At 62.4% G+C, this 17,634-nt stretch overlaps 1 protein-coding gene across 12 annotated transcripts in view; it reads left to right on the top strand.

The window, feature by feature from the left end:
* Positions 1–17,634, top strand: part of EPB41L1 (erythrocyte membrane protein band 4.1 like 1) — a 65,285-nt gene that overhangs the window by 33,369 nt on the left and 14,282 nt on the right. For 7 of the 12 annotated variants that reach the window (XM_048321477.1, XM_048321474.1, XM_048321473.1 and 4 more), the window contains 14 exons: positions 3,161–3,351; positions 3,934–4,098; positions 6,270–6,374; positions 6,451–6,493; positions 7,148–7,223; positions 7,447–7,665; positions 7,753–7,840; positions 8,119–8,271; positions 8,987–9,084; positions 9,208–9,383; positions 9,786–9,934; positions 10,435–10,470; positions 12,188–12,379; positions 13,532–13,630. In XM_048321477.1, coding sequence (XP_048177434.1) covers positions 3,178–3,351; positions 3,934–4,098; positions 6,270–6,374; positions 6,451–6,493; positions 7,148–7,223; positions 7,447–7,665; positions 7,753–7,840; positions 8,119–8,271; positions 8,987–9,084; positions 9,208–9,383; positions 9,786–9,934; positions 10,435–10,470; positions 12,188–12,379; positions 13,532–13,630 — 1,773 coding nt within the window. In that variant the 5' untranslated portion in view covers positions 3,161–3,177. The remainder of the gene's footprint in view (positions 1–3,160; positions 3,352–3,933; positions 4,099–6,269; positions 6,375–6,450; positions 6,494–7,147; positions 7,224–7,446; positions 7,666–7,752; positions 7,841–8,118; positions 8,272–8,986; positions 9,085–9,207; positions 9,384–9,785; positions 9,935–10,434; positions 10,471–12,187; positions 12,380–13,531; positions 13,631–17,634) is intronic. The other 5 variants (XM_048321478.1, XM_048321475.1, XM_048321471.1 and 2 more) reach the window with 3 other exon arrangements.

The following is a 17,634-nucleotide window of genomic DNA, read 5'->3' as shown; positions in this document are numbered from 1 at the left end:
GCCCCAGGCGACCAGGCTGCCATGGAGGGTGGCAGCGTCCCACTGCTGGTGCCACCGTCCCCAGGGGCTTGGTGCTGCCAGGCTGGGGCTGACCCTCGGCTGCAGCAGCACTGGGGTGAGCAGCAGTGCTAGAGGAGCCCCGGCCTCCCCACTCAGCCCCAGGGCGAGCTGGGAACAGCTCCTGAATGCGGCCCTTGTGGCTGTGCCAGCGTGGTCCCTGCATCGGGGCCGTGCAGCTGCAGGGCTCAGCTGAGCGGGGCTGTGCCCGGGGCCGTGCCCCTGCCAGCCCTGGCTCCCTCAGTCAGCTCCTGGCCCCAGCAATGACCCCGTCCAGGGACCGGAGCCTCCCCAGCACAGCTGCAAGGCCAGAGCCTGAGGGATTCCCTGCCCTGGGAGCAGGGAGATGGTCCCTGGGCGTTTGCCAGGCTCCCTCCCAGAGCTCTGCCCCCTGGCACTGCTGTGCCATGCTCTCACTGGCTTCAGCTGGAAGCCAGTCCCTGGATCAGGCTCCACCATCAGAAGGTTGGAACTGGAGCTCAAGATGCAAAAGTGAGGTGGGATGAATTCCCAGCTTGCTACCCTTAAAAACCCCCTCATTTCCTCAGGGATCACGGCGGGGGAAAAGGAGTTTGGAAGAAAGTTTAGAAATGTCAAGAGAAAAGCTCAGCATGTTTTTGGCCCAAAGTTGTCATTTTAGAGATTTCACGTTGATTAAAAATTCACACACTGAGATGCGAGCGGAAGCGCTTGGGAATGATCTGCACAGGGATTGGGGCTGGGAGCGAGCAACTGCTTGAATTTGCAGTGGAAAAACAGCAGCCCTGTTTCCTCTGTGGAAAAAACAAACCACTGGTGACCTCTGAAGGCTCCTGGTGGCCTTGGCCGAGCAGTGGGGGCTGTCAGGAGGAGCCAATGCTGCTCAGGGCTGGTTGTCCAGCCTGTCATGGCCAGGAGGACGTGGCCCTGGGACAAGGGGGTGAAATCCTGGGCCTTTGGGTGTGAGCTGAGGCTTCTGTGGTGACCACACAGCCAGCACAGGCACGGGAGGGGAATGTTCTCGGGGTCTCCTGGCTGCGAATCCAGAGGAAGGCGTAGGCTTGACTCCCTGTCTTCTCCGTCACCTCCTCTCCGTTCCCTCCACCCCCAGAGCCAGTTTTAGTCATTTTCCTGGGAAGGTTTCACATCTTCCCACTGCTGAGGACACCTGAAGGGCAGCAGTGGGACAGGAGCTGTGGTGTGGGATGGGTTTGCTTTGTAACAGTGAGGGCGGGGGTGCCACAGCTGAGCCTGAGCGTGGATCCTCCAGGGATGGGGCATCCAGAGGGTCCTGGGCAGGCTGGGGGAGTGGGCTCATGTGAACCTCATGAAGTTCACCAGGCCAAGTGCAGGGTCCTGCACCTGGGTCAGGGCAGCCCCACACCAGCACAGGCTGGGGCTGCTGGGTGGAGAGCAGCCCTTGAGAAGGACTTGGGGGTGCTGGTGGTGACAAATTGGATGTGACCCAGCCATGGGCACTGGCAGCCCAGAAACTAACCCTGTGCTGGGCTGACCCCACAGCGTGGGCAGGGGTGAGGGGGGATTCTGCCCCTCTGCCCCACTCAGGTGAGACCCCACCTGCAGAGCTGCCTCCAGCCCTGGGGAACAACATCAGAAGGACCTGGAGCTGCTGCAGTGAGTCCAGAGGAGGCCATGGAGATGCTCCAGGGCTGGAGCCCCTCTGCTCTGGAGCCAGGCTGGGAGAGCTGGGGGTGCTCACCTGGAGGAGAGGAGGCTGCAGGGAGACCTCAGAGCCCCTTGCAGGGCCTAAAGGGGCTCCAGGAGAGCTGGAGAGGGACTGGGGACAAGGCCTGGAGGGACAGGACACAGGGAATGGCTTCCCACTGCCAGAGGGCAGGGTTGGATGGGATACTGGGGAGAAGCTTTTCCTTGTGAGGATGGTGAGGCCCTGGCACAGGGTGCCCAGAGCAGCTGTGGCTGCCCCTGGATCCCTGGCAGTGCCCAAGGCCAGGTTGGACGGGGCTTGGAGCAGCCTGGGATAGTGGAAGGTGTCCCTGCCCATGGCAGGGTCTGGAATTGGAACAGGATCTGCAGGCATTGCTCAGGGCTGCTGGTGTGGCTGCTCTGTGAGCAGGGTGGGTGATGTGACCACAGGGTCATAGATGCTCCAACTGAGCCCCCTTGTGCAGCCACAGCCCTCGGACTCGGGTGGGGATGATCCCAGCAGGTCCTGCACAGCTGGACATGGCCTGGTGGGGAGCTGGCAGGGCCTGAGCAGCCTGAGTGGAGAGTGGGTGATGGTCCAAAGGGTGCTCCGTGACCTGTGGAGCGTGGACCCTCCTGGGACATCTTGCCAGCCCGTGCTGTGTTGGCATAAAAGGTTTCCAAACCGTAATGGTTCCAAAACCACATTGCTGAGCATCCCAGCCTGGAAAGTGCCTTCCCCTCGCTGTTCCTGGCCTGGGTTTGTTTTGCAGGCAGCTGGGGCTGGAGGCAGGAATCCACAGGGTCCCACGCTGGCCGTGGGAACCCAGCGTGCTGCTGCTGCTGGGGTGGCCAGAGGGGAGCAGACCAGCCAGCCCGGATGCGAGCTGTGGAGCTGTCCGTGTTTGCCATTTCCTGTGTCAGTGCAGCCTTCCCCTGACTCACCGCCTGGCTTTTCCTCCCACTCCTAGAGAACACAAGAGCAGATCCCGGCGGGTGCAGGGTGTGGGAGCAGGGGGTCAGAGCAGCCTCACTGCCTGCTGTGAGTGCAGGGATGGGGCTTGAGCCCGTGCATGCCTCTGGTGGGTCACTGTCCCTGGTGGCTCCCTGTCACCGGTGTCCCTCCCTACTGCTGGCTCTCCTCCTCCAGCTCAGAGTATGAAATCCTGGTGTTCTGTGCTGCTGCCACCAGCCCTTTGCAAAGCCACCTCCTGGCACGGACAGGGAGCTGGGGCTGGCAGTGGATCTGTGCACGGACAGGAAGCTGGGGCTGGCAGTGGATCTGTGAGCAGACAGGGAGCCGGGGGCTGGCAGTGGATCCCTGTGAGGCAGAGACGGGCACATCCCAAGCCTGTCGCAGCCTCCCCGAGCAGCCAGGGCATCCCAGCGGCGGCTGCCCGGGCAGCATCCCGCAGCCGCGGCTGACAGCTGCCGTCTCTCCCCCGGTGGCGGTGAGCAGTGCGGTGACCGGCGGTCATGACAACGGAGACGGGCCCCGGCTCGGAGGTGAGGAACGCGCAGGAAGAGGCTCCGCAGCAGCAGCTGGAGGCGGCCGCCCAGGGCCCCACGGGCGCGCCCAGCCCCGCCGGCCGCGACACCGACCCCAATGAGAAGCCCGGGGCACAGCCCGACCCCCGCCACATGGAGCCGGTGAGCGGGCACGGCCGGGGCCGGGGCACGGGCAGGAGCCGCGCTGGAGGGGACGCGCCACCGCTCGCTGCTGCCCGCTGAGGGGGGCACGTCCCCGGTGCCCGAGAGGGACATCCCCGGGAGGAGCCCCTCAGCCGGGGCTGTGCCCGCTGCCCCAGCTGCCCGCAGAGCTGCTGGTGGGCAGGACAGGCAGCAGGAGCCGGGGCAGCCCCGAGTGCCAGCGGGGTGGGGATGGCACTGCTGGCCGGGGCACGGGGACGGGGTGGCGGCGGTCCCGTGTCCCCAGCTGAGCTGGCCCGGGCGGGGCTGGGAGCCCGGCTGCGCCCGGTGTGGGCTGGGGAGCTGCTGGGGAGCTGAGCTGCTGCACTGGTGGTTGGGCAGGGAGGATTTGGGTGCTGAACTGACCCCGGGTGTCCATTTTCCAGGGAGCTGGGCTGTGCTGGCAGTGTGGGTTGGTGGGACTGGCCTGCGCTGGGGACTGCCCCTCAGCAGCTGCTCCGCTGCGCTGAGCAGAGCCTGCCCCTGTGCCCTGTGTCCCCGTGGCAGCGGTGCCAGGTAACCCTCTGTGCATCCCCGCTCCAGGGCACAGACATGGAGGACAAGGACTACAGCGAGACCGATGGACTCTCTGACAAAACAACTCCCAGCAAGACCCAGAAGTCACCCCAGAAAACCACCAAGAAAGTGAAGAGTGCCCTGTGCAGGGTGACCCTGCTCGATGCCTCCGAGTATGAGTGCGAGGTGGAGGTGAGTCCCAGATTTGGGGGCCTGTGCTGGCACCAAGGAGGAGACACTCCTGGGACCCTGCCCAGTCCAGAGAGTCCTCAAGGACAGGACTCTCCCTAGGACAGCTTCGTAGCACCTCTCTCCTAGGGAAAAAAACACCCCCAGAAACAGCCATTTAAGCTGAAAATTCAAAATGAATTAAAAATCTGTAAAGAAAGACCCTTGCAGGGAATTTCAGCCTAGTGAAACCAAATTTGGCAGGAGAAAACAGTGTCTAAGTCAGAAGCTTAATGGCTGGGGATAGAGCTCTGCCCAGCAGTTCAGGCACCTGGCAGTGGCTGCAGGGAGGGACAGGGGACACACAGCTGGCAGTGGCTGCAGGGAGGGACAGAGGGGACAGACAGCTGGCAGTGGCCACCTGAACACTGGGAGATGCTGCGGGGCTGCTTCAGCCACCATCAGCACGGGCACCTCTCCCTTCCAGGACAGCTGGGGGACACCCAGGATTCACTCAGGAGCTGGGGCTGGTGTTGGCCCTGCCATGGGGACAAGGCAGCAGGGAGCTGAAGGACATGCCAGGAGCCCCTGTTCCCATCTCCAGCACTTGCTGCTGTCTCCTGTCCCCAGGCTGGGAAGGCAGCGCTGCTCCAACCTGCACCATGAGGCAGGAGGGAGGGAGGGACATTTTTAAGGACTGACAGTTTTGCTTAAAAATGAAAAGCTGAGGTTGTTCAGGAGCCTGAACCTCAGGGATCTGAGAGCCTTTGCCACAGAGGCCTTTGCCCTGGCTGTGGCCAGGGGCACAGGGGTGTCTGCTGGCAGCACAGAGCAGATCTGTGTGTGGGTCCTGCCTGCCCCAGGGCTCAGCTGCCTGGATTGATGAACGGAGGGGATGGGAGCAAGGAGCAACCCGAGGCTGGCTGGGGGGTCTGGCCCCTGCCCATGGCAGGGGAGCAGGGCCTTTGGTCCCTGTGCTGTCACTTTAGCAGTAAAATTGGTCACAAAGCTGTGGAAAGATGGGTTGGCACCAGGAGGAAAATCTTCCTGAAGAAGGAAAGGAGCAGAGTGTCCCAGGGGCTCACGAGCCCTGGCAGAGTCATCCTTCCCTGGCTTTCCCCGCAGCACTGGCCAACCAAACTGGGATGGCAGGAGAATCTCAGGCCACAGGTGCTGGCAGAGCAGAGCAGAGCAGAGCAATGCCCCTCACCACGTCACCCAAGGATGTGCTCAGCTGCTCTTTAAAAGCCACCTGGGACACAGAGGAGAAGGTTTGGGGTAGGAATGCTGGTGCTGCATTTCTTCTTTCTTTCTGGCAGACCCTGTTGGAATAGTTGTGCCTTGGCCATGTGCTTTAATTAAACTTTAATTCAGTAAAATCCAACAGGAGAGTCAAACTGTTCAGTGTGACACCCCAGCACATGGTGTGGGTGAGCCCCTGCCTTCAAACCCAGGTCAGAAGGAGGGAGGACACCCAGGAAGGGTGATGGCAGCTGCTGGAAAAACTTTGGAGGGCAGCAGGAGCCCAGGCTGGGCTGCTTGGTGCCCTGGGCTGCCATCCTGGGGGCATCTGGTGGCAGTGCTTCAGTAAGTAGATGCCTTGGAGAGGGGAGATGGGAGCTGCCAGGCTGGAAATAGGGGAGATACACACTTGGGAAGGGTTGTTCTTCCGTGGCCATGAGCAAGCCTGCGCCTTGGTGCCACCAATAACGAAGGGGAGTTCAGGGGAATCCACTTCCTATGCCTGGAGTTCAAGGCCAGGTTGGACAGGGCTTGGAGCAGCCTGGGACAGTGGAAGGTGTCCCTGCCCACAGCAGGGAGGTGGAACTGGACCATCCTTAAGGTCCCTGCCAGCCCAAACCATTCTGGGATTCGTTGATACCATGGGTGCTCTCCATCACTGCACATGGCCCTGCCTCTTGGTGGCTCGTTTGTCATGCTGTGCTTGGGGACCCAGCCACCACTGCCACCAGGAGCCCATCCCTGCAGCTCTGGGACCACCTGGGTGTCCCCACAGTGGTGCCCCATCTCTGCAGCCCCGGGACACCCTTTGGCACCCAGGTGGTCCACCCAGGGCTGCAGGGATGGAACGTGGTGAAGCCCATGCTGGGTGAGAGCACCTTTTGGTGGTCACCTGAAGGGTGTCCAGGAGCCCAAGGCACCAGCTGACCATCATCTGTCCATGTCTCTGACAGAAACACGCCCGGGGCCAGGTGCTCTTTGACATGGTGTGCGAGCACCTCAACCTCCTGGAGAAGGACTACTTTGGCCTCACCTTCTGTGATTCGGACAGCCAGAAGGTGAGCACGGGGGGTCCCTCTGCAGCCACCCCCTCCAAGGTGGGGGCTCCCCTAACCTGCTGTCTCCTCGTTGCAGAACTGGCTGGACCCCTCCAAGGAGATCAAGAAGCAGATCCGCAGTAAGTGCCCGGGGAGGGTCCATCCTCCCCAGCCCTGGGGTGTCCTGGATGGCTCAGTGTGGCTGTCCTGTGGCAGGTCACCTCCCCACCTGCCCTGGAGGGGACCTTTGGCAGCTGGCCTGGGACAGGGACACTGTTGCTCATTCAGCTGTTTGTTACCCACCTCTTCTCTTACTCGTGAGAGGCGGGGGGACGAAGGACCCTGTCTGTGCCACTGGAGAGCTGGCTGGGACTTGGTGCCGCTCTGGGCACCACGTGCCCCATGCAGGGGGTACAGGGAGGGTGGGGGAGAGTGAGGGGCCATTGCTGGGACAGATCCTGGGGTGCCTTTGCCATGGTGTTGCCTTGCTGGGGTGGCAGTAGAGCTGTAGCCCAAGGTGTCACCTTCTGGGACACAGGAGGCTTTAGCTGGGACACGGAGCTCGTGGCTCCTGCAGCTGTGATGCTTTGCTGTCCCCAGCTCTTTGGGGAGGATTCACCAAGCCTTGCTGGAGTCCCAAGGGCTGTGGCCCCCGCAGCCTCTGGAGCCCCCTGGCCCCTGCCCTGTGCAAGGCTTGGAGGGAGCAGCGGGATCCTCAGTGGGCACACGACTGCTCCTGTGCCCTGTGTGCAGCCCTGCGGGTGCTGTCCTCAGCTGCTCTCTCCCCTCCCCAGGTGGGCCCTGGAACTTCGCCTTCACCGTGAAGTTCTACCCTCCAGACCCTGCCCAGCTCACAGAGGACATCACCAGGTGAGGACCACGGGCTTCCTTCCCAGGGAGCCCCAGCCTGCTGCGGGGTGCACAAATCTCCTTCCTGGAGAGCCCCGGCCCGCTCCAGGGGGTCAAAGACCTTCCCAGGAAGCCCCAGCCTGTCCTGGGGGGCACCAGGTTCCTTCCTGGGGAGCCCCAGCCTGTTCCTGGGGAGCCCCAGCCTGCTCCCCTGCTGCACTCTGACCCTGTGCCCTTCCTGCAGATACTACCTGTGCCTGCAGCTCCGTGCCGACATCATCACGGGGCGCCTGCCCTGCTCCTTCGTCACCCACGCCCTGCTGGGCTCCTACGCCGTCCAGGCCGAGCTGGGTGACCACGACACCGAGGAGCACGTGGGCAACTACGTGAGTGAGCTGCGCTTCGCCCCCAACCAGACGCGGGAGCTGGAGGAGCGCATCATGGAGCTGCACAAGACCTACCGGTGAGCCCCGGGAGGGGACAGCACAGGACAGCTGCCCCACGCCCCTGGGGCGCCCGGCCACGTGTCCCCCTCTCTGTCTCCCTGCAGGGGAATGACCCCCGGGGAAGCAGAGATCCACTTCCTGGAGAACGCCAAGAAGCTCTCCATGTACGGGGTGGACCTGCACCACGCCAAGGTACGGGGCTGGGGGCTGCCAGAGCGCTGCCCCTTCCCAGCCTGCTCCTGCCTCCTGCCCACCCTTCCTCCCACAGGGAAGGCTCCTGGCACAGCTCTGGCTGGCTCTGGGTGGCACCAGAGAAGCTCTGGAGATCAACCTCCACCAGCCTGGGGTTCAGTGCCCCCTCTGCCAGCCAGGCCCCCACAGCACTCTGCAGGAAGGATGTGGCACTGCTGGCCGGGCTGGCTCTTGCTGAGCTGCTGAGCTGTCCCCTCCTGTCCCCTTGCCTCCGCCAGGACTCGGAGGGCATCGACATCATGCTGGGCGTCTGCGCCAATGGCCTCCTCATCTACAGGGACCGGCTGCGCATCAACCGCTTCGCCTGGCCCAAGATCCTCAAGATTTCCTACAAGAGGAGCAACTTCTACATCAAGATCCGCCCGGGGGAGGTGCGTGCCAGGTGCTGGTGCAGCCCCTAGGTGCCTGTCCTGAGGCACTGGAGCTGATGGTGAGGATTTCCTCACCTGGCTCCAGCCTCTGCTCCAAGGATCCCACGTTTATGACCATGCTGGCCAAGAGAGCACATCTCCTGTGGCATGGATTTTCTTCCATGTGCTCTCGTGACTTCAGCAGCTGAAGGACCCCGGGATCCCATTCCTGACAGACATCGTGACCCTGCTGGCCAGGGAGCTTGCCCAGGAATGGGGGTTGAGGGCCATTTTTGTCACATCTTCACAAAAAATAATCAGGAAGCTTTTTCATTAATTTTCAGACTTTATTTTCGCTCTTTTATGGTGGGAAAATGCATTTCCACCCACGTGTTCCAGCAGGCTGGAGGGCAAGGACAGCACACCTGGGAGTGATGCCCTCAGACCAAAACAGCTGTAAAAGCTTTCTGTTTCTTGAGGGAATTTACCTTGCACTGAAAAGCCATTTGCAGCTGAGGATAGTGCTTCGGCCAGAGGTGTGGGGTGTATCCCATCACCCTGCTGGGCATGCTGCTGGGCATGGACCATCCCAGCACAGATTTGAAGAAGACTTTTGGGTTTTTTTGAACAGTTATGGCTCCTGCCAGGGGAACCCGAGGGCCTTGGCAAGGTGCTGTCCTGCCATGTCCCCCGGGGCAGGATGTGCCTGTAACAGCCTGTCTCTGTCTCCCCCAAGTACGAACAGTTTGAGAGCACCATTGGCTTCAAGCTGCCCAACCACCGCTCGGCCAAGAGGCTCTGGAAGGTCTGCATAGAGCATCACACCTTCTTCAGGTGAGGAACCTTCTCCAGGCCTCCTTTCCCGGAGGCAGGCACGCTCCTGCTCCTGCCACAGCGGGTGCGCATGGGGGGCCTGACCGGAGCTCACTGACACCATCCCACCCCTGTGACCCCTAGGCTGGTGTCCCCAGAGCCACCCCCGAAGGGCTTCCTGGTGATGGGCTCCAAGTTTCGGTACAGCGGGCGCACGCAGGCGCAGACGCGCCAGGCCAGCGCCCTCATCGACCGCCCCGCGCCCTTCTTCGAGCGCTCCTCCAGCAAACGCTACACCATGTCCCGCAGCCTGGACGGAGGTACGGCCCCCCTGGGACAGGGAGGGACCCTGCTCTGCTGCCAGCAACCAGGGGAAGCTGCCCGGCCTCGCTGGGCGGGGTCACAGCAGCATCAGGCTTCCTTCTGGAGGCTGTCCCCAGCCGCATCCCCCGGCACAGGGGCTGTCCCCTCCCCAAGGGGTAGCTCACACTGTGGGGACATGGCAGGGCCGGGGTCAGGCAGCTTGGGGACACATCACCCCCTCCCCTGTGCCCTGCAACTCCTGGGACCATCTGCCCCAGGTGTGAGCTGGCAGGGGCAGCAGGGCTGGGGCAGCAGCGGGGTGGCAGGGCTGGGGTGACCCAGCTATCAGAGCTGGCAGCGGGGCTGGGGCAGCAGCGGGGTGGCAGGGCTGGGGTGACCCGGCTATTCCCTGTGGGCAGAGTTCTCGCGCCCAGCCTCCGTCAGCGAGAACCACGACGCCGGGCCCGAGGGTGAGAAGCAGGATGAGGATGGTGAGTTTGGCAGCAGGAGACGCTCTGAGACGGAGGATGAGGAGGTGACCACCCCAACGAAGATCAAGGAGCTGAAGGTACAGCCGAGGTGGGCAGAGGAGGGTGGGGGTGGAGGGGTCGGCAGGCAGGGCCTGGGCGCAGGCAGGAAGGGTCACTCGGGGCAGGGTCCCTGCAGCCCTGTCACTGTCAGCTGTGCCCCAGGCTGGTGGCACCCTTGGCATGTGGCTCTTGGCCCCACCAGTGGAAGTGGAGCTGTCACAGGGGTTCAGCTTAACTTGGATTCCCCAGAGCCCTCCAGGTGGTCTCAAGGCTCATCCCCTGGCAGGGCTGGACCTGGGAGCAGCCCGGTTCTGGGACAGGGACGGGGATGGGGACAGGCTGAGCACATCAGTGCCCACCACTGCCTGGGCACAGCCCACCCCTTCCTGCCCTGGTCCCTGGGCTGTCCCAGCCCATTTCAGCCCCATGCTGGGAGGGGAGGGGGGTCCCTACCAGCCCATCAACTTAACTGTGGTGTTTGTGACAAGTGCCCTCAACTGACCCTGCTGGTTACTTTTAACCCTCTCTTTGCTGCCAGCCGGAGCACGAAACAACCCCCAGGCACAAGCAGGAGGTATTCTCTCTCTGGAGTATCTTAGTCCTCATTGGTGCATCATATTGTCCATCCTTCCCAAAACAAGTCCATGTGGCACCCTATTTACTGGAATACAAGATGCACCGGGCCGGGGGTTGGGTGCTGGAGGAGCCCGAGGAACAGACAGCTGGGGATCAGCTGTGGCATCTTCTATCCCACTAAGTAAGGTGGTCCTGATCGTACCTGTGAGCAAGAGCCCTCCCAAGGGCAGGAGAGCCCCTGGCCCACTGGGATGACCTGGCTTCTGCTCGTGTTCCTGACCCCGCCGTGTCCTCGCCGTGTGTCTCCTCTCCTGTGGAGCTGGTCCCATCCTCCTGCTGGCACCTGACCACGCTCTGCTCCTGCCTGACCCAAACTGCCTCATCCCCCCTGCCCAGCTCTCCTGCAGCCCCCCGAGAGCTGGGCTGGGGCTCCCCAAACGCTGTGGCTGCCATCCCACCCCCACAGGGGCCAAGAGGCTCTGAGCTGCCTGAGGGGGACCAGCACTGGCACCAGCCCTGTGCCTGCCCGCCCGCCCTGAGAGGGGCCAAGCAGAGAGGGAGGCTGAGCCCTCCCTGCACAAGCTGTGCCTGCGGTGGCCCCTCAGGAACCATTTGTCCTGGCCTCAAATCCAGGGCTGCTCCCCGGGGGTTCCCCTCCGTGAGCAGAGATCCCGGCTGGAGCTGCCAACGGGAGCGAGCACGGCCAGGGGATGGGGTTGGCCACGCTGGCAGCACCCAGTGCAGCCCCGCCAGGGGTGGGCACCGGCCCCGACCCCCGCCCGCCTCATCGCTTGCCCACTGCATGTGCATGTGCTGCGCCCAGCCCAGAGGTGGGCACACCTGAGCCCTCCTCAGCTTGGACATGCGGGGCCAGGGCGGGATTTCTCCTGAGCTGTGCTGGAAAATTCGGTGGGGCTTTTCCTGGGACTCTCACGGGTCTCTGCTCTGTTGCCGAGGAGGTACCGGGGAGGTGTTTATGGGCCTCCTTTTGAACCTCAGGAGAGCTTTGGGTTTGGGTTGGAGGCAGAAGCCAGGTTCCTACTGGGAGCCGGTTTGCCCACCTCTGCGGCGGGACAAGGGGGCCACCCCGGCGCCTGTGCCCTCACCGAGCCACGCTCCGACACCTGACCCCTCTCCCCTGAGCGCTCTGAGCTGTCCTCTCTCCACAGCAGATCAGACCCACCCCACCCTGGGCTGCTCCACGGGGATCCAGGCCTGGATCCGTGCTGGACATCCCTGCCCAGCCCTGGACCTCCACCCCTTTGTCAGGGCCTGCTCTGGAGGAGCTCTGCTGGAAATGCCGCTCGCCTGCCCTTCTGGGACGGAGCCTGGGCTCCCTTTGTGCCGGGCATCAGAGAGCAGCACAGGCTGCTGGTGCTTCCAGCAGGGCCCCATTCCTTGCTGATCCCGAGGGAGAGCCCACTCTCCCCTCCAGGAGGCTTTAGCTTGTCTCCAGCCAGGAGGACGCAGAGCCCTGGAGATGCCACACACGTTCGGCCCCGTGCTGCCCTTCTGCTGCTGCCTGCAGTGAAAGAGCTGCTCCCTCTCCTACAGTGAGGCCTGCAGGCCAGGGTGCTCCACTGTGCTCCTCATTTGCGCTCCTCATTTGGCTAAATTCCAGCCCAGTGTGAAGCCAACCCTCCCAGTGCCCCTGCTCATCTCTTTGGACTTGGCTGATGCTTTAACCACCTCTCTCTTCCTCTCTCCTTCCCAAGTTTTTAGACAAGCCAGAGGATGTTTTGCTGAAGCATCAGGCCAGCATCAATGAGCTGAAGCGGACCCTGAAGGAGCCCAACAGCAAACTGGTTCACAGGGACCGGGACAGGAGGCTGCCTTCCTCACCAGCCTCTTCCTCACCCAAGCACGAGGATGAAACACCAAAGGGAACCCCTGAAAAGGCCACTGAGGTTTGTTCTGCTGCTTCTCTTCCAGAGAGGATCAGGATCTGTTGGGGAGGAGTCCCTCAGCTCGGGGGCTCTGCTGCGGTGCTGCCCTGAGGGAGCACGGTGGGAGTGACGTGCTGGGGACAGGGGTGTTGTCTCTTAAGTTTTTGAACCATTTTCACTGCTGGGGGAGATCTCCCAGGCAGGGGACTCAACAGCCCTTGTCTGCAGGTGTTTTGGGGCTACCTGAGAGGTGGGCTGTGGCTCTGGTGGCCCATAGGGTGGGGTTTTGCTCACCCTTGTCACGGGCAGCCTGTGGGGCAGTGCCAGCGCAGCTCTTGCCCAGGGGTGTCCCTGGCAGAGCAGGACCAGGCCCCTGTGCAGAGGTGCCCCGTGGTGCTCTCAGCAGTGGAACCTGGGTAGTGGGAGGAGGTGGAAGATAAGTGGTGCCACGCTGGCATCCCACACTCACATCCTCCCTTCTGGGCATTCTGCACACTGCCTTTGGGACCACGGGCGCGACAGGAGAGCGCTGCAGTTGGGGTGCCAGGACAGAGCCCCCGGTGCTGGAGGGGTGTGGACGTGGCACAGCTGGGCTCTGTGCAGGCAGCATGCGACAAGAGTGTCCCCACTGCCAGCCTGGATGCCCTGACCCTGCCAGGGACCCTCCCTGCCTGCTGTCCCCTGTGGGGCTCTGAGCCAGTGCTGTGCCCGCAGCAGGGGACGTGGCCCCGGGAGGGTGGGTGCCACTCGTGGGGCTGCTCTGCCCTGGCTGCCCCCTGCCATGGACAGGGCACAGGCTCTGCAGGGAATTCGGGATGTGCCCATGCTCCTGCTGGGCCCCCCCAGCCCTGCCCGGATGTGGGGGCTGCAGGGGGGCTGTGGCCCCTCAGCAAAGCACTCGGCTGGGGAGAGGAAAAGGGGCTTTCCCCCACATTGCTTTTACCATGGAATGTATCCGGTGCAGAGATGTGAATGGAGCATCTAAAGCTGGCACAGCTGTGACCTCTGTCCATCTATCTATCCATCCTTCCATCCATCCACCCACCCACCCTTTGTTCCTTCATTCCTTCTCAAATTCTCCCTTTCTCTCTCTCTCTCTCTCTCTTTGTCTCTCTCTGTCTCTGTCTCCCTCTCTCTCTCCCCGTGGGTGCTGGGGTTTCCGTGCTGGCACAGATGATGGAAGAGGACACCTTAGACGATTTTGCATCTGAGCATGGAGCTTCCCTAAGCATGGAGTCTTTCACGCAGAAAAGCCTTGTCTCCTCTCCTGAGGTTGTCACCATCCCCTCTCCCCCCCACCCCTCACTCTCACCGTGGGGGTCTCCAGCCTGCTGAGGGGTCTTGTGCCCTCTGAGCAGAGCTGCCCGTGGGTGGGTCCCCTCTCTGGTGACAGGCAGGACCCCTCCCAGGACAGGGCTGCTGGTGAATCCTCTCCCTTGGCTGTTCCTGCGGGGCTCTGGGATGTGGTCCTGGAGAGAGCTCCCAGTGCTGGTGTGGGGCCATGCTGGAGCCCGGTGCTGAGGGTCCCCAGGCAGGGGTGGCCCGGTGGCCTGGTGCCAGCAGCCTCAGGCTGTCCTGGCTGCAGCTGGAATTCCCTAGGCCCAGGCACGCTGACAAAGGGCATCCTTGGAGGCATCCTGGGACCCTGCCTGCGCACAGCCAGGTCACGCTCCATCGGCGTGAGGGCTGTGAGCTCTCAGCACCCCTTGTGTGCGGGTTCAGCTCAGGGCAGGGGACAGCCGAGGGTGGTGCCTTCACTGAGCAGAAGCAGGCTGGGGTTTGAGCCTTGCTTCTGGTGTGGTTGGCCCCAGGGACACGCAGTGCTGGGAGACTTGTCCTGCCTGAGCACCCCAGGGAGGGGCAGAGGCAGAGGGCTGGGGGACAGGCTGGGCACACTCGTGCTCCACATGGATGCCCCTCAGTCCATGCAGAAGTCACTAGCACGGGCAGGAGCCTGAACCTGGGCCAGCTGAAGCAGTCCCCAGGAGGCAGGATGGGTGTCAGGGAGGGCTTGGGCACAGCCTGGGCTTCAGCAAGGATATGGCACCTTCAACAGAGCAGCAGCATCTCCTAGTCCACGCTGGCACGTTGCAGTATTTCAGAGCTGGAGGGCAGAAGCAGCAGCTGTGAGGTGCACACACATCTCTTGAGCCAGTCTTGCCCTTGGCGTGCCCAGCCTGAGCTGGGGTGCAGGTGCTAAGGTGGCCTCACGAGTGGTTTCTCTCCAGGCATCTGTGCCTGAGACTCAGCGCCGGCGTGTCCCCACATATCCCCACAGGCCAGAGCCCACAGTCTCCATGAGAGATTCATGGCCCCAAAGGGTGATGGCACAAGGATGGCACACTGCAGAGCCTGGAGCTCTCATCACTGCCAGAATGCCCCCATGGCTGCGTGGTCTGTCACCCCAGGCTCTTCCATCCCTCTGTCCCCACTCCTGCTGGAGGACAGGAGCGCTGGGCTGGGCAGTGCCAGGAGCCTGTCCAGCTGTGAGAGTGTATTGTCCCACCATCTCAGATACCCTCATTATCCTTTCCTGAGGCTCGTGCTTTCCCCGAAGGTGAGCTGGGTCTCCCCCAGAGCAGAGAAGGGCACCAGGGGCACTGAAGGGTGCCCAGGGGAGAAGCCTCCTGCGTGCCCGGGGCTCTCCGGGGTTGTGGCCCCCGTTGGCGGGGCAGAGGCTGTCTCTGCTCCCTGCTGTCACCTTTTCCTTCTGTCTCTTGTGCTGCCTAGGCCACAGCAGGAGTGTCCCAGTTGCTCCTGTCCCTAGAGCAGATGCGGAGGGAGGGAGGGACGGCAGGGAAGTGTGAAAGTCACTTTTCCCTCGGGAAGTCAGGGCTGGTCTCTGGACAGAGCCTTCCCAGCATCATCCCTTCAGAGGCAGCTCTGCCGTGGCTCCATCCTCCAGCCCACTGATCTGCAGGGCTCACGAGTGCCCCGCTTCCCTGGGGGATGTGCCCCAGTATCCAGAGATTGGCTCCAAGCATCCCCCAGAGCCCTCAGGCTCTGGAGACACAAGGGCTGCCCTGAGCTGCGGCTGGAGCTGGCACTGAGCCCTCCAGAGCAGAGTTCACGTCACACCAAGGAGTAGCCGGATGTCCCTTGAGCTGGGCTGTGCTCATCTCAAGAGTCTGAGGAGAAGGAAGGAGCTGGTCTGGAAATAAATTTGAAGCTTTGGGGTTTTCCTGTCTGGTGAAGAGGTCCTGTCATGGATGAACATGTTCCAGGCTTCAGACTTTTTGATCTACAACATTTCTCTTGGGCCCTAACTCAGAGGAGGAGCCTGAAGAAACTCATTCCCTTTGCCCAGGGAAGGTCTCCTCTGGACTCTGGTTTGCAGCCTCACAAGAGGGATGAGAGGGCTTTGCTGAGGAGATTTGTTCATGTGCCCACAACATGTCCATCCTTGTCCTGGTTGGGAAGGGGTTCAGCAGTGGGACAGCAGGGCAGGAGCAGGAGCAGGAGCAGGAGCAGGAGAGAAGCTGCTGCACCCTCAGGAAAGTGAGGGTGTGGTGGCTGAGCCTGGCTGCTGAGCAGAAGGAGGCAGTGCTGAGGGAATGCCAGACACCAGCCCACGGAGCCTCCCAGCCAGTGGTGCTGCTGGCACGGGTCAAACCCAGCCGGGAACGACCACGGCGCAGCCCCGTGCCCCTGGCAGGCACTGACGGGCTCTGCTCCCATGTCCGTGGGCTGGGAAGGAACAGAAGCTGCGCTGGAGGCAGGTGTGGAGGAAGGGAGCTGGGGAGCAGCTGGGGCAGGGTAAGGGGCCGTGGGAGAGGCTCGGGCTGGGGTCAGGTCTCCTGCACACCCTGCAGGCTGCTCAGCGGGGCTGCCTGGCCAGGGCAGAGTCCCTGCCAAGGATCCCTCTGGCACCAGAGGAGGAGGGTGCCCTTGCTGCCCATCCCCGGGGATGTCCTGGCACTGCGAGGAGCTGGCACCTCCCTGCCCTCAGGGGTGGGTGTTCTCTTGGGGGCTGTGCCCCAGCGCAGCCCCCGGTGCTTCCCTGCAGGCTCCCGGGGATTTTGGGGGGCAGAGGGAATCTTGGCAGAGCCTGGGGCAGCTGCCAACGGAGCTCTGCTTCCTCTGGCACCTGGCAGAGAAGGCAGCAGCTGGGAATGGCATTTTTCTGCTGGGGGCTTGCACTGATTTCTGATTTCCTTGCGGGAGCTCTTCCACTAGTAACTGGCTTTCCTCCTTTCTTTCTCTCCTCTAATATTATCTTCCTTTCCCTCCCTCTGGCTCTGCTCCCCTCTGCCCCCCGTGTCCCCTTCTCCAGTATCAAACACTAGGTGTGCATTTTGGGTGCAACTGCTCTAAACATTCCCCCGGCCCCCGGCATGGGGCGAGGCTCACGTTTCCACGGATCACTGGTCCTGGGTGGAGCTGGGAGCAGACCGGCAGCCCCCTGCCCGGGCCTGCAGTGCATCCTGGTGCCCCCGAGGGCCGTTCTCGCCCCTGCTGCAGGCTGTGCCAGGCAGGCTGTGCCAGGGGCAGTGCCAGTCCCACGGGGAGCCCCAGCACTGCTCTCCACATGCTGCCAGGGGTGGCTGAGCTGCCTCACTGTGCAGATGTTCTCCTGCCACTCTTTTCCCATGAGTTATTTCCTACCTGCTGTTCCAAAAGCAGCTGGATTTTAGCAGTGCTTTGTCCTTGGCACTCCTGAGGCCTTTAGCTGACGTACAGGATGAGCACGTGGATGTACAAGGTGTCCCTGGCAGCAGTGACCTGGTGTCCCCTGCCAGCAGCACGGTGACATTCGCTGTGTCCGTGCTGCAGGATGCTCCGTGGCCTTTGCTTGGTCCTGCTGCTGAGCCCGTGGTCTTTTACACTTCACAGGGAACCTTTCCCAGGTGACAGTTTCTCAACACTTGTTTTCAGCATGGCTGGGTTCTGAAGAGATGTCCCTGATGAGCTGGAAAGGAGGGATGGCCTTTGGGGGAATCTGAGCTGCAGCATGTGGTAGGAAAGGGACAGGGCCTTGCTGATGGCTTCAGGTGGATTCTTTCCCTGCTCATGCTCGTGGCAGCCTGACCCATTCTTAGGGCACATGGATGAAGCTGAGAGTGAAGCTACCCAAAACCCAGGGCCTTGCTTCCAATGAAATCTCAGCCCTGAGAATTGCCAGAGGCAGCTGAAAACAAGGGGGCAGCCAGCTGTGTGCCCCTGCCTCTGCAGAGACCCCAGTGGCTGTCACTGTGTCTGCTGGGAGCTTCACTCCCACTCTGTGCCACCAACCCAGCCCCAGGTACCGCAGGTGTGTCCGAGAGCCGCTAGCCAGA

Source organism: Corvus hawaiiensis, chromosome 17 (genome assembly GCF_020740725.1).
Source record: "Corvus hawaiiensis isolate bCorHaw1 chromosome 17, bCorHaw1.pri.cur, whole genome shotgun sequence".
NCBI classification, from domain to species: Eukaryota; Metazoa; Chordata; class Aves; order Passeriformes; family Corvidae; genus Corvus; species Corvus hawaiiensis.
Note: the sequence above shows the minus strand (reverse complement) of the source record. Positions and strands in the feature narration are given on the sequence as shown.